General features: G+C 54.9%; 1 protein-coding gene across 6 annotated transcripts in view; it reads right to left on the bottom strand.

The window, feature by feature from the left end:
* The window catches only part of RAP1GAP2 (RAP1 GTPase activating protein 2), a 264,873-nt gene that overhangs the window by 226,952 nt on the left and 22,023 nt on the right, over positions 1-15,898 (bottom strand). For 5 of the 6 annotated variants that reach the window (XM_063655344.1, XM_063655341.1, XM_063655343.1 and 2 more), the window contains exon 2: positions 7,942-7,977. In XM_063655344.1, coding sequence (XP_063511414.1) covers positions 7,942-7,964 — 23 coding nt within the window. In that variant the 5' untranslated portion in view covers positions 7,965-7,977. Of the gene's footprint in view, positions 1-7,941; positions 7,978-8,274; positions 8,294-15,898 lie in introns of those variants that run through there. The other variant, XM_063655342.1, reaches the window with a different exon arrangement.

The following is a 15,898-nucleotide window of genomic DNA, read 5'->3' as shown; positions in this document are numbered from 1 at the left end:
AGTGGAGGGAAGATTTTACATTCAGAGCCTTACTCCCTCCTTCCCCGCCCAAACTGCCCAAACTCACTAGTTCTCCGTCTCCATGAATGGGACCAGCATCCACCCAGCGCTCACAGGAAGCTTTCTGAGAATCCTCACCCGACCCTTCTCCTCACCTTCACCCACACCTTCCACACCAGCTCCAGGCAGGGAAGGCCACTCCCTCCAGCCCCATGCTATTGTGGGACTTTCTCCTGAGCTCAGCTCAAAACGGGGTCCTTGTCACACCACCAGGAAAGATTAGGCTCTTGGACACAACAGAAGGGTGAGAACAATGGGATTTATTGGGCAAAAGGAAAAAAACTCAGCAAAGCAAGAGAGGTTCCTGTTAACCGGCCCCCATCTCACAGGTTGGATCCCCAGGTTACCACCTCCAAACAGGAATGGCCAGGATCCTCCCCGCAGCAAACAGCGCGAACTTCCCGAGGCCTCACCCCAGGGCGCAGGCGAGGGGAGGGTCTCTGGGGACCTCTTTACATGGCTGTCTCAATATCCCCTCCTAACCTCCCTGCCTCCTCTCTAACCCCTCCAGTCAGCCAGAGGGGCCCTCAGACTCGAGCTCACCATAGCATTCCCCTAGCCCAAAGCCCTTTGATCCAGCCCAGCTTCCAGCACAGCTCACCTACCCTCCTAGACGTAGCCCGCCTTCCCCCAGCCCCCTGCACTCCCACCCTCGCTTCTGTCTGGTAATAGTAACTGCTCCCAGGTCCCGCCTGCTGAAGCTGCTTCACGCCCCACTGCCTTCGTGAGGGTCGGGCTGCCTGGAGTGCATTCTCTCCTCCCTGCTGACCTTACACACCCCTGGAGACAGCTCAGGCATCATCAGGTCTCCAGGAGGCCCCCCTCCATCCTTTCTGTGGGCAACGCAGCCCTTGTCCCGTGCCATGGGAACTGTCTCCCTGCAGTGTAGGTGCCCAGTAAATGTAGGCTGAACTGACTCAGCTGTCTACCCCCAAAAACCTCAAGCTCCCCCTGTCCTTGACAACCCCAGCAAACTCTCAGCAGATGCCCTAGGTGTGTAGAAGAGCAGACTAAGATGAGTTGGCTCCAAAGGGCTCTAGAACATCATCCTGGTGCCTCAAGGATTCTTGTAATCTACAGTAAACAAAGACCTGGTGGCCAAAGGTGGGGAAATGAATTGGTAGGTGTGGCCTTCAACTGGTGAATGAGAAAAGTCATTAAATCGGAATCAACGGCCGGAGGCGGTGGCTCAAGCCTGTATTCCCAGCACTTTGAGAGGCCGAGGCAGGTGGATCATCTGAGGTTGGGAGTTTGAGACCAGCCTGGCTAACACGGTGAAACCCCGTCTCTACTAAATATACAAAAATTAGCCACAAAAATGTACCCCATGTTGTGCATAATTCTCACAGAATGGGGAGGGAAGCCTGAGTTTAAAGGGGTTGTGGCAGACCAGGCACAGTGGCTCACGCCTGTAATCACAGCACTTTGGGAGGCCAAGGCAGGTGGATCGCTTGAGGCTAGGAGTTTGAGACCAGCCTGGCCAACATGGCAAAACCCCGTCTGTATTAAAAATACAAAAAAAAATAGTTGGGTGTGGTGGTGCACACCTGTAGTCCTGAGGCAAGAGGATCATTTGAACCCAGGAGGCAGGGGTGTCACAGTGAGCCAGGATCATGCCACTGCACTCCAGCCGGAGAGAGAGTGAGACTCTGTCTCAAAAATAATAATAATAAATAATAATAATAGACCGGGCACAGTGGCTCACACCTGTAATCCCAGCACTTCGGGAAGCCGAGACAAGTGGATCATCTGAGGTCACGAGTTCAAGACCAGCCTGGCCAACATGGCGAAACCCCGTGTCTACTAAAAAAAAAATACAAAAAGTAGCCGGGCATGGTGGGGCGTGCCTGTAATCCCAGCTACTCGGGAGGCTGAGGCAGGAGAATCGCTTGAACCCAGGAGGTGGAGGTTACAGTGAGCCGAGATTTCACCACTGCACTCCAGCCTGGGCAACAGAGCGAGACTCTCTCTCAAAAAAAAAAAATAAATAATAATAATAATAATAAAAGGGTTATGGCAGAGAAGAAATCAAGCTTCCTGGCCGTGGCAAGCCCCTGCTGTCATGGACAATGTCTCCAGCAGCTGACACTGGAGTCCCCAGGGACCTAGGAAAGCTGCCCAGAGACACACTAAGCTCCCGTCCTTCATGGCCCCTTCATTTCTAGCAGGATTTTCAATTCTTAGCTGGTTAAATCTGAAACTTAGAATAGCGGTGGCTGTGTGGTATCTTCTGGCCAAACCACAGTAGAACTGACATGCTGGCCCAGCCAAGCAGGAGCTCCTCCAGGCCCTCCCCATCCTTCTCCTAACAAAGAAATCACAGAGCACAGCCGCACCCAGGTCCCATCATGGGCTTCATCCCTTTCCAGAGGTGCCACTTCTAGGGACCAAGGGCTGGAGCCACCCACTTAAATTTAAGCTGGATTTTTTTCCTACAAGGCAATGGATTTTAGACTTCCCCACCCCTCAGGAGTGTGCATGTGAGTGTGCTCCAGCAGTGGAGACGGGCTACCCTGAACCATCCACATGCTCACTCCAGGCCACCGCAGCCAGCCCCTGTGCACGACGGTCACCTCAGGTAGCTGGAGCCCATGCAGCAGACAGACAGACAAACACACACACATACACATACACACACACACACACACACACACACACACACATACATGCATCTCTTTCTTTAGCAAAGATGCAGGGGTCTCTGTGGAGGGAGCACAGAGGGTAGCAAAAAGGAGCAGAGGTTTTGGCCAGGTGCAGTGGCTCACGCCTGTAATCTCAACACTTTGGGAGGCTGAGGTGGGTGGATCACCTGAGGTCAGGAGTTCGAGACCAGCCTGGCCAACATGGTGAAACCCCATCTCTACTAAATATACAAAAAAAAAAAATAGCTGGGTGTGGTGGTGCATACCTGTAATCCTAGTTACTTGGGAAGCTGAGGTGGGAGAATCACTTGAACCAAGGAGACGGAGGTTGCAGTGAGCCGAGATTGCGCCACTGCACTCCAGCCTAGGCAACAGACCAAGACGCCGTCTCAAAAAAGAAATAAAGGACAAGACGAGTGTCTCGGAGGCTCCCAGCTCAGATCCTCCCACTCCGGCTGCTCCTTCAAGGAGCTCCACAAGAAAACCCCAGGCACCTGCCCGACAGGGACCTCATGCCCAGCTGGCCCCCAGAGCGGACTGGAGAAGAGGGATCCCCACATGCTGAGCCTGCCTCTTTCTCTCCTTCCTTCCACCTGCATGTGATGGGCCAACCATGATGACCCACCGTTGATTCATTCAGCAAATACAGACCGAAAACCTCCTTTGTGCCAGGTACTGGATAGGCCCTAAGGAGTCAGGGATGAAATGCACAGAACCCCTGCTCTCAGAGACTTCCATTCACACAGCCAAGCATTCACTCACTCAACAGCGAGCCCCCACCATCACCAAGGTCCTGAGAAAAATACGAAAGGACCCAAGGCATGAATGCCACCTCCTAGAATGTCAAGGCTGGAAGAGAGCAGGCTGGACGCGAAGCCAACCCTTTACAGATGGGGAAACTGACCCAGAGAGGTTAACGATTTGCCCATGTGTTAGCCTGAGGCTGTATCCCACACGCAAGCCTCCTTCTCCTGCATGGTACCGTTGCCACCTCCCCTCCAGCGTTCCAGCGTGGCTCCATAGCCCCTGTACCCCTGCACTGCAGTTAAGTAAATCCTTGCTTCTGAGTGTCCAACTCATCCAGGCACCACAGACCCCATTCAATCCAGGCCTCCAGCAAGGGGATGGGCCCCAGCAAACCAGGGGCCTTCTCACCCACGGTGTTGTGGAGGCGGAGGTGCATTCTGCAGCCACAGATTCTATATACACAGCCCCTGAGAACATCAGGGAAAGAAAATGGGAAAGTAGGGCGGGAGGCAGGTGTGAGAACCACTCAGCTCCACACACAAAGCACAGACCCAGATTCAAATCCCAACTCCGTGACTTCCTCCCTGAAGACCCTGAACAAGTTTCCTAAACTCTCTTGGTCTCCACTTTCTCATCTGTAAGATGCGGACAGGATTGGTACCTGCTTCATGAGGTGGGTGCAAAGCCTCAGGAAAACAGTGCAATGAAGCCTTAGCACACAGTGAATGCTTCATAACGGTGAGGCCAGACCCATGTCCTCAGAGCTGCAGGCCTCAGGGACGCCTGGGGAGGCGTCAAGGACACCAGGTCCTTGGGGAGGGAGCCAAGGCAACCAGGGAGCATGGGCTGCAGCCCAGGAGTATCTGCTATGTGGCGGGGAATGCAGTGAGCTGCTGTAGAAGGAGAGATGCCTCACCCAGCAAAGGCAGAGGGAGGAGGCATCTTGGTGACTCAGGAGCCCCAACAGTGGGCATTTGGCTGCCTCATCAATTCACCAGAAATACAAGGGCTTTTTTCTGAACTCTGAATTCTACTGAATCCATCTATCTGTCCATCTTTATGTCCGTACCACACTGTCTTAATAACCATAGCTTTGCAATACTTTTTGTTTTGTTTTGTTTTGTTTTTGTTCTGTTTTGAGACAGAGTCTCACTCTGTCACCCAGGCTGCAGTATAATGGTGTGATCTCAGCTCACGGTAACCTCCACCTCCTGGGTTCAAGTGACTCTCCTGCCTCAGCCTCCCAAGTAGCTGGGGCTACAGGCGCACACCACCACACCTGGCTAATTTTTGTATTTGCAGTAGAGACGGGGTTTTACCATGTTGGTCAGGCTGGTCGCAAACTCCTGACCTCAAATGATCCACTCTCCTCGGCCTCCAAAAGTGCTGGGATTACAGGCATGAGCCACCAGGCCTGGCCGCAATACGTTTTGAAATCAGGAAGAATGAGGCCACCAACTTTGTTCTTCTTTTTCAAGATTATCTTTGAACTTCCATGTGAATCTCAGGATCAGCTTATCAATGTCTGCAAAGAAGCTAGCTGGGATTTTGATGGCAATGGGTTTCCACTTCCTGGTTCAACCACTCCTGAGCTCTGGCTTTGCTTCCTCCCCTTCAGTTCCCTGGAGCACCCTGCTTCCTTTCCCATAAATTCCATCCTTTGCTTAACCAGATGACACTGGGTTTTTGTTTCTTGCAATCAAAGGAATCTTAATCAATAAAACTCGGAACACAGTGCTACACACTGTCCCAAGCCATCATCCCAATATCACCTTCCCAGATAATCACTCAAAGACCCCACTGGGGTCCCAATGGTCCACCTGGACCAGGGTTGACCAGGGTCGACCCTGGCCCACGCCCCCAGCTTTTCACTCTACCCTATAACTGGTGCACTTCCAGGATACAGATATTATATTTACAAACAGGCCCTCCCTCGATAAATGCTTGTGAAATTGAAATTGAACTAGATGTCCCAAAACAGCACCAAAAGAACACTCTGACCACTCTACACCCCTTAGCAGCTCTGCTTCATGCCTGGCATCTCACTCAGTATGCAAATATGCTCTAGAAAGCTCTAGGAAAACCAGACATTATTGTGACCACTGGACAAAAGATATGGAAACTAAAGCACAGAGGAGGGAAGCATCTTGTCCTGGGTGACTTGCCCTGACACCTCCAGATTGAATGGTGTCTGGGTGACTTGCCCTGACACCTCCAGATTGAATGGTGTCTGCACTGATGCACACACCATGCCAAGCCAGCACAGACGTGGGGGTCCTACTATCCTGCCTCATCTTTAAGAGCTGCTTTAGAGGCCACCTCCTCCAGGCAGTCTTTCGGGACTGCTCCATGGCACTCCTGGCATCAGCTCTAGACTTTTTTTTTTGAGACGGCATTTCACTCTTGTCTCCCAGGCTGCAGTGCGATCTTGCCTCACTGCAACCTCCACCTCCCAGGTTCAAGCAATTCTCCTGCCTCAGTCTGCCGACTAGCTGGGATTATAGGTGCCCGCCACCACGCCCAGCTAATTTTTTTTATTTTTAGCAGAGATAGGGTTTCACCATGTTGACCAGGCTGGTCTCGAACTCCTGACCTCAGGCGATCCACCTGCCTCGGCCTCCCAAAGTACTGGGACTACAGGCGTGAGCCACCACATCCAGCTTCCTGGCATCAGCTCAACAGAGAAACTGAAATCTCTTGAAGGGCAGGAACAGTCTGTCCTCCATCCCGGCCCTGCTAACTGCCCAGCCTCACCTTTCTGGGCAAAACCAACCAAAGTGGGAAGCCTCTTATTTTGACCCTCTTTTATGCCAACCCTCAAGACTGGCCGTACTTTGCCCAGGGACCTGCATCCAGGGGATACACAACCAGGGCTGGCAACTGAACGGCATGACAGAGGGAGACTAGGCAGGGAAAACCTTCCGCTGAGACGGGGGAGTGACAACCCAGAGAAGCTGCCTCGGAAGGAGGGCGATTCATTGGAGGAATTTTCCATGCAACAGTGAATTCACATGTGCCGGGAGAATATTTTGAGCTAGAGGCCAATGCTTTTTTCCTCCTAGAATTTCCCTCCTTTTCAATTCACTCTATTGGAGCAGATGGTTAGTCAGTACTCATTGCCCCACGGGAGGGGTGCAGCTGGAAACAGGCTACACTTTGGTTAAGTCTCAAAGGAAAAAGGGGATCAGGATGCAGACAAAATGGTTTGGCCAGAAACACAGAGGAAAAAGGAATGAAGGTGGTGAGGGAAGAGAGGTCAGAGGTTCTAGGAGAGGGCTGTGCCTGCTTCGGACCTCAGCAGATGGACAAGAGATACACGGTAAACCAAGGCAGGCAATTCCCACACCCTGAGTCTGGCATGGGAGCCTCAGAAAGTCCCAGGGCCAGGCTGCCCATGCTGACATACCTGGCAACAAATGACTTGATGAGCAGCTGACATCACACATACACACACACACACACACACACACCCTGGAGTGTTTAGTCAGGTCCTAGTAGGTGGGGAATGTCAGAAAGTCACTGCCAGGATTGGGAGTTCACATAAAAATTAAAGTGATAAAAAATATAATTATCTTTCTTTTTTTTTTGTGACGGAGTCTCACTCTGTCACGCAGGCTGGAGTGCAATGGCGCCATCTCGGTTCACTTCAACCTCCGCCTCCCGGGTTCAAGCAATTCTCCTGCCTCAGCCTCCCGAGTAGCTGGGATTACAGGCACACGCCACCACGCCCAGCTAATTTTTTCTATTTTTAGTAGAGATGGGTTTTCACCATGTTGGCCAGGCTGGTCTCGAACTCCTGACCTCAGGTGATCCACCCACCTTGGCCTCCCAAAGCGCTGGGATTACAGGTGTTAGCCACCATGCCCGGCCCAATATATATCTAAAAACTAAAGTGATAGGAAGATAATGGGTCTGGGCCAGGCGCAGTGGCTCACACCTGTAATCCCAGCATTTTGGGAGGCCTAGGTGGGCAGACCGCAACGTCAAGAGATTGAGACCAGATTGGCCAACATGGTGAAACTCTGTCTCTATTAAAAATACAAAAATTAGCCAGGCGTGGTGGCGGGCGCCTGTAATCCCAGCTACTTGGGAGGCTGAGGCAGGAGAATCACTTGAACCCAGGAGGTGGAGGTTGCGGTGAGCAGAGATCATGCCACTGCACTCCAGCCTGGCAACGGAGCAAGACTCCATCTCAAAAAAAAAAAAAAAGAAAAAGAAAAAAAAGAATAATGGGCCTGAATGTTACACCTGCTACACACACTCCCACCATTCTGGCCCCTGGTGATTCCATTCCCACCTCTACCTCTCCCTGAACATCCCAGGAATAAGAATTTGTCCAGCCTCCTCCGATCTGGAAGCACCATGGACTCTGACTGGAATCTGACAAACACGACAGCCCCTCTTGTGTCTCCCACAACCTGCTGGGAGTGAGGGCCCGACGCTCTGATCCGCGTCATCTCTGACCTTTACAGAAGAGGAAATTGCAACTTACTTGACCTTCAGACTTGCCAGCATGGTCTTGTCGATCCTGCCAAGAGAAAAGCAAGGGCTCCAGTCAGTGCTGAGGCTGAAGGCTCCCACATAGCATCTGCATGGAGGAGTCCCCGGGGCAGCCCAAACCACCAGACAGCAGGGCTCTGTCAGGGACTGGCTAAAGGGGCCAGTTCTCTGCTAGCAGAGGAAGAGACGCCTCTGAGTGCTGGGAGAGCTGGGGCCACACACCACCCTATAACATGCATATTATTATTCTCCGCATTTCAGAGATGAGGAAACCGAGGCTCAGAAAGGTAAAATCACTGGCCCAGTCTGAATTCAGGTATCTCACGTCAGGTCCAGGGATCGTAAGCACTTTGTATGCAGCCTCTCCCTTTATTACGGCTACCCTCACAAGAGGACCCGGCAACCCAGCTTCATGGGTCAGCATGGATGTCAATACGAATGTCAGGTGGACATCCATATTTCCCAGGCATCTGCTTTGGGAAGACGCAAGCATCCCCAGCACCAGGGACCCTCCTGCCCAAGGAGCCACCAGTCCATCCAGGGAGGCAGACCCCGCTCCTGGGGCAGACCCTGGTGGGTTGTATCAGGCACAGAGGTTCAGAGCGGGGAAGATCTCGTTTGCTGCAGACCGCCCTCACAGCCAGCTCCTCCACCCCCAGCCTGCGCCCGCCCTCACTGGAAGGGGAGACAGCGCCGCTGAGCTTCTATTTTTACCCCCTGCATATGCCAGCCCTTATGGCTGGCAACAAGAGGCCCCTCCTCCCTCTCCAGAGGCAGAAAGGTGGACAGTGTTCCCACTGTCAGTATCTCCTCTTGTGGAAGGGTCATGACCACCACTGTCACCAGCACTGCCACCAGCACCAATGCTGCCTTTGCAACATCACGATTCCTGTCACCATCACTGTCCATGTCACCACACGTCATCATCAGTGTCACCATCACTATCAGCTTCACTAAAACTGCCACTGGCTCCAGCATGCTGGAAACCCTGGAGGCTCTTTCCGGCACCCTTGTCTGGCCGGCCCAGCTCTGCCTTAGGCTTCCCACAGTCACAACTCCAGCGAAGAAGAGAGGACACGGAGCTGAGCCAGCCCACAAGTCACCCTGAGGCCTGGAGCTAGGGGCGGGGTCCTTTCACTCTGAGTAAACTCCCAGCACTTTCTGATCTCAGTTCCAACAGCAAAGCAAGCGGCACCCGGAGGGGCCTGGCCCACGTTTCTCCCAGTTTCTTCCTCACACGTCCTCTTGAGTCCCTTCCTTAGGGCTTCCACTACCGGTCCCTGAGGGTCTCACCCTGGAATCCCCACCCACTCCGGGGTGCAGACTCTCCTCTTCCCGCATTCAACGCACCGACACCCAGATCCAAGCAGGACTCAGAGCCCCACACTCCGCTGTAACGCATGCAACCCAGAGCTGCCGGATGGCAGCCCCTCACAGCAGGCGCTTAGGTTTTACATTTTCTCAAGGAATCTCTTAATTCTTACAACAGCCCTGTGTTGTGGGTAAGGCAGAAATCCCCCACTGACACATGGGGAAACTGAGACCCAGAGAGAGGAAGTGTCCCACTAGAGTTCCTCAATGGTCATGGTGAAGTCGGCACTGGAACCGGGGCTCCTGGTGCGTGCACCTCTGACCGTTGTCGGGTCAGCCCCACCCACCGCACCACCTACAGGCACCTTGGTCACAGCAGCCCCGGTCCAAACCATGCCTACACAGCAGCCAGCCCACCAGGGTTCCCACACCAGGGTGTGGCCTCAGGAGGGCGGGGCTCTGGTTTTGGAGAGGCTGAGATGGGAGATAGACAGGACTGTGAGGCTGGGCCTTTCCCTCTCAGGAAGCCAAGGCTCCTAGGCGCTCCTCCCTCCCCCATCCCATCCCACCCACCCTGATCACCTTGTCTGCCCCTGGTGCCAGAGGTTATCCACCCTGCATCCAATGGAGCTCGGAAAACACCAGCCCCAGAGATTCTGTTCACCGTCTGGAGGGACCAGGGCTCCAGGAATCCGTGACATCCCCTCCCAGCTGACAGCCATCCCAGATGAGGAGACCCAAACCCCAGTCTCGCCCCCTTTCTTGCTTCCCTAACCTTCCAAGCCCGGAAGGCCCCGCCATCCCCTCAACCTCAAGGGGCCCCAAGCAGACACCTGCTGTGTGCAAAAGACCTCGATGAGTCCACAAGCATCGACTGAGTCTGTGTGACACACCAGGGTTCCGCGTGAACGCAACAGGGCAGGGCCTGCCCTCCTGGAACCCACAGCCCAGTGGACACTGAGTCAGAACATGGGGGCCTCTGGGACATCCTAGGGCTCTTCTTCCACCTTCAGCTCTGCCTCGAAGGCAGTCCTGGGCAGCCACGCTCCTGTCTTCCCCCTCACCTGCCCAGATTCAAATCTCAGGCCCGGCTTTGCCTTGTGCTCTGGAGCTGTGGGTCTCAACACAGAGGGCTTCATATGAAATGAAGCTTGGCTGAGACCAGGACCTGTGCACCTGGAGCTTTCTGGAGACCAGCCTTCCATCTGCTCCACACCTCCCGGAGAAAGGCGGGCCTTGGAGGGCACAATCTCATCGCTGGGCCCTGCCCTGCAAGGCCCACAGCCAAGACACACACATCCCTCCCAACCAGAAGCCAAGTCCTCTGCTGCCTCCCGGACACTGGCACCTACCCTCGGGGCGGCAGCTCCCAGACCCAGGCGTCAGGGAGGGCCCGAGAGCAGACACAGGCGATGCTGTGCCATCTTCTCATCCGCACCGTCCCATCTGCCAAACATGCAGTGCCCACGGTCCCTCCCTGCCAGACGATGGATGGCAAAGTGCTTTTGAAGAGGAGGAAGCGGGAAATAAGCCACACACACGGAAACGAAAAATTACCGAGGAACACAGCCCCTCTCCCCCTCGCCCTTCGTGCCACCCCCATTAGTCCACCATTTTCCACACCGGGACACCCCCTGGCCACCCCCCTCGGGGCCCTCTCCCAGTCTGACAACGCCCCCAGCCCAGGCGCTGAAAGGAAACCGATCATGAAAACCACCAGACTCTGTTCCCCAGCTGCGGAGAAGCTGCCAACACTGGGAACCAGAGGCTAGCCTTTGGCCTTCGTGTGCCTACTTTCAGCCCCCTGCCGGGAAGAAAGAGCACATCCCTCATCCCAGACAGAAGCTTAGAGGCAAGAGTGGCCAGAGGGCCAGGCAGGAGGCTAGGGACAGACGCAGCTGCTCAGGCTAGGACAGAGCTAGGGTGGGCTGCCTGGGGTGCAGGTGGGAGACCTTCTCTTACAACCCACCCCCAAGACAGCAGGCAGCCCAGAGGTCCAGCAGGGACAGAATCCCCTGCCATAAGGCCACACCAACAGCACAGACAGGAGCGTCACACACACAAACACACAGACACAAGGACACACAGATACAGAAGGCCAGAGGTGCAGACAGGCAGCTGCCCACATGCACAGGCACACACCTCACACATGGTCACACGGACTGGCAGTCACAGCCACACACACACACCTGCACACACAGGCTCAAATGCACACAAACACACTTACACATAATCCCAGACACGCACACACATACACGGGAACCTGCGGACACAGACACACACATTCAACTGCAGTCACACACACTCATGCTATCCACCTCCCCATGGGCAGCCGGTGTAGACCTCCAGGATTTGCCAGCAGATTGTGCCCAGGGACAGTGGGGAAGGCTTACAGTCTCTGATGTCCCCACCAGGATCCTGCATCTCGACCTGCCAGGGCGTCAGCAGACCCAGCTCTCAGGCACAGCCCAAGCCCCTCTGTTCCCACGGCCGCAGATGCACTTAACAAGACTTCACTTCTAAGTTCTCTCCCATCGTTCCACCACCCTCCCACCTGTCACCCACCATCCAAAGCCCCCAAAGGAGACACTGCGCTTCCGGCCAAACATGGTTGTGGCTGCAGAGCCCGGGGTCCCAGCGATGTTCCAACGATGTCCCCGGGGCTGTCCGCAAGACGGCCGTGGTACAGCGGGGTCAGTGCCGGCGCAGGGCGGGGAGCCCAGCGTGGCACCTCCCTCTTCGCCTGCCCCCAACCCGAGCTTCCTGTGGGTGAGGCTGCAGAGCTGGGAGGTGTGTCCTGCACTCCAGGAGGCACCAAGATAGGCCGAGGAGGTTGTGGAGGGCAGCTTCCCCACACCCAGAGGAACCCACAGCTCCGGAAGGGGCTCGGCTGGCAGATTGCTCCACAGCCCCAGTTAGCAGCCCAGCCCACACAGCCCCAGCTTCCTGGAACCCAAAGGCGCCCCAAGGATTCCCACAGCCACGCCTAGGAGGGACAGAAAGATTCAGCTGGAAGACTCAGGGACACCTGAGCACTGGGGACCTTCACACCCACTCCCGAGGGCTGCCTGAGACAGGGACCTTTGCCTGCCTGCCCCACCATGGCTCGGCACACGCCAGAGGAACCAGCCACACACGTCATTCCACTAGCACACATGGATGTAAGTATACATGCACACGCGTGGGCACGGGGGCACGTGGGATGCACACATGGACACACACACACTCAGGATACCCAGGTACACACAGATACATGTATGCAGACATACGTATCATTAGACACCTGCACACACCTGAGCACAGCGCGGCACACATGCTCCTGTGCACAAATGCACATTCACACACCACTTCACACAGGCATCAATAGAGACACCTGCACACGCTTCTCACATACTCACAAAGCCCCATTGGACACGTGCACAGACATGAACGCATACACATGTGCCCGCAGGCACTCATCCACATACTCAGACCACATCACACTGCAAGGGGCATTCGCATGTACACACACAGGCACAGCCCCACCGCCAAGTGTCTAGACAGAGGTCAAGGCAGTGGCATGCTTCACGCTGGCAGTGTGGGGTGGGTGGGCAGTACCCATGGGCGGGTGGATTTGTCTTCCCAGCTGAACCACAGGGCTCGTGCTCATCTCTGCATGCTCAGGTGCTGGTCCTCATCTCTGCATGCTCAGGTGCTGGTCCTCATGCCACAGGGCTAGCATGTCCTGCACGCATGCCAGTCTGCACACCACAGGTCCAGTGCTCATCTCTGCATGCACTGGTGCTGACCACGCCTGGTACACAGCAGGCACTTACTAATGGCAGCCCCTCAAAGGGATGTGGCACGTACACTACAACAGACACTGGGGTGAGTGGGCACACATAGGGCCCCAGGCCCCACCCTACCCCCAAGCAGTGGAGAAAGGGAAGAAAACGTCTCAAAAAAAAAAAAAAGAAGAAGAAGAAAAAGAAGAAGAAGAAAGGCCAGGTGTGGCAGCTCACGCCTGTAATCTCAACACTTTGGGAGGCCAAGGTGGGCGGATCACCTGAGGTCAGGAGTTTGAGACCAGCCTGGCCAACATGGTGAAACCCCATCTCCACTAAAAATACAAAAATTACCCAGGCATGATGGCGGGCGCCTATAATCCCAGCTACTCAGGAGGCTGAGGCAGGAGAATCGTTTGAGCCTGGGAGGTGGAGGTTGCAGTGAGCCAAGATCATGCCATTGCACTCCAGCCTGGGCAACAAAGAGCGAAACTCCATCTCAAAAAAAAGAAAAGAAAGAAAGGGAAAAAAACGGCCCTAGCCGATGCCATTGGCCTCTTTCCGGCCAACCCTCCCTGAAGTTTCCTCTCTGGCACCTGCTGCCACTGTGAAGGTCCTAGACTCCGTGCTGAGGTGCCAGGGGCCAACCCCAGCCTGTGGACCAAGGGCACAAGGATTTCTATTTTCTTTACTCCTTCATAGCAGGGGACACCACAGGGGCCTCAAGCCCTGGGTGGGCTGGGGGAGCAGCTTCAGGGTCCTGGGCCAGAGCAGGGCTGGGGGCTGACTCTCTACCTCCAAGGCAGCTAGCCCCCAGCAGGAGCCCGGAGGCTTCCTCCGACCCTCACCTCTGCCCCAGGAAAGTTAGGATTGTGTGGTTCATGCTGTGGGGTGGCTTCAGGCTGCTGGCTTCCCACTGGATGGCCGCTGCAGAGTGCCACAAGTGCCCCTCTCCCCAGTGGCACCCGCCCACACCCAGGAAGTGCTCAACAGGTACTGTGGACACCTTGGGTCCTGCCTGCCCTGCCTCCATCTGAGAAGAACCCTCTGCACTCAATCCACCTCCAGGGTCAGGAGTGGGCACCTGACCAGGCCTGGCCAGCCAAGGGGACTGGTTCAGGAGACCTAAGTAAACCTAACAAAACACCATCCCGAGGCTTCCCCTGCTAAAGCACGAGATGAAAGCCTGGGGCTGTGGAGAGTGTGGGGAAAATGAAACTGACTCACAGGAAGGCAGAGAAGAGAACTAACAGAGAAAGGGAAAGAGGAGAAAGATCATGTCTTTTTTTTTGAAGAGCCTCGCTCTGTCACCCAGGCTGGAGTGCAGTGGCACAGCTCACTGCAACCTCCACCTCCCTGGTTCAAGTGATTCCCCTGCTTCAGCCTCCCACATATCTCAGTTTACAGGCACCCGCCACCACGCCCAGCTAATTTTTGTATTTTTAGTAGAGACAGGGTTTCACCATGTTGGCCAGGCTAGTCTCAAACTCCTGACCTCAGGTGATCCACCCGTCTCAGCCTCCCAAAGTGCTGGGATTCCAGGTGGGTGCCACCGGACCCAGCTGAAAGATTGAGTCTCAAGGGCATCATCTGAGCTCCAGGATCCAGCTGTGCCAAGAGCCAGCTGACCCCGGGTATAGGAGAGCCAGCCATACGTCTCTTTATTCCTGAAGCCAGTGTGAGTTGGATTTCTTTCATTCTCCATTGATAAAGTCCCAACTAAACAAAAGAGCTTGACAAGTGAACAAGTGAAAGTGGGAACGGTCAGCCCACCTGGCCTCCCGCCACTGACAGCAACACCTGCTCTAGGCCAAGCACCACGCTGGGTGCAGAAAGCACCAGGGTGAGCCAAGCACAGCCCACAGCCTCAGTCGGGAGGTGCTGGGGTTGGGGGTGTTGCATAGGTTGCAAAAATTCCTGTTGCAGGCCGGGCGCAGTGGCTCACGCCTGTAATCCGAACACTTTGGGAGACCGATGCAGGGAGATCACCTGAGGTCAGGAGTTCGAGACCAGCCTGGCCAACATGGTGAAACCCCGTCTTTACTAAAAGTACAAAAATTAGCCGGGCATCACGGCACATGCCTGTAATCCCAGCTACTCAGGAGGCTGAGGCAGGAGAATTGCTTGAACCTGGGAGGCAGAGGTTGCAGTAAGCCGAGATCACACCACTGCACTCCAGCCTGGGCGACAAGAGCGAAACTCTATTTCAAAAAAAAAAAAAAAAAATCCTGTTGCAAATTACTTTTTAAAAAAATCAGTTAGAGGGAGTTAATGACAGGCCCATCTTTGGAGTACTTGTTGATGCGCTTTCATGCATAAGAGAGAAGCGGGGTGATAGTCACATCACACTTGGGCACGCCCCACCACCCACACTGACCACATGTGAAAGCTGCCCGCCGCATGCATTCTAGGGGAAGACAAAGCTGACAGATGCTCTTATCTGGGGCCTCCCGGTCTATGGAGACAGCCAGGTAAATGCCCAGGTATGAACACCTGGACCAAGTGTTCCCACATGTGAGAAAGACTCCGGCCCAGGCACAGACATCTGAACAGCAGCCTGGAGACAAGGAAGGGGTGCGTTTCGAGGCCTCCACTGCTGCCACCCTGAGGCTGGTTTCCCCCACCAGGGGGTGTGCCCCTGACAGCCACAAACAACACTCCTGAGTCAGACACCCAGCCAAGGAGCAGGACTGGCCCGGCTGCCTCCGCGGGCTGGGGTGCAGAACCCACAGCAGCCTGGACTTCTTCGACGCTGCTGGGATCCAGGAATCTTGGAGAAACCAGGAGGATCCAGGGGCCCACGCGTCCCCAGACTGAGGGCTGGAAAGGGGGAAGGGACTCTCCCAGACGGCTTATGGCACATCATGAGCCCTG

The sequence above is a fragment of the Pongo pygmaeus genome, chromosome 19, assembly GCF_028885625.2.
Source record: "Pongo pygmaeus isolate AG05252 chromosome 19, NHGRI_mPonPyg2-v2.0_pri, whole genome shotgun sequence".
NCBI classification, from domain to species: domain Eukaryota; kingdom Metazoa; phylum Chordata; class Mammalia; order Primates; family Hominidae; genus Pongo; species Pongo pygmaeus.
This window is presented reverse-complemented; position numbering and strand designations above follow the sequence as displayed.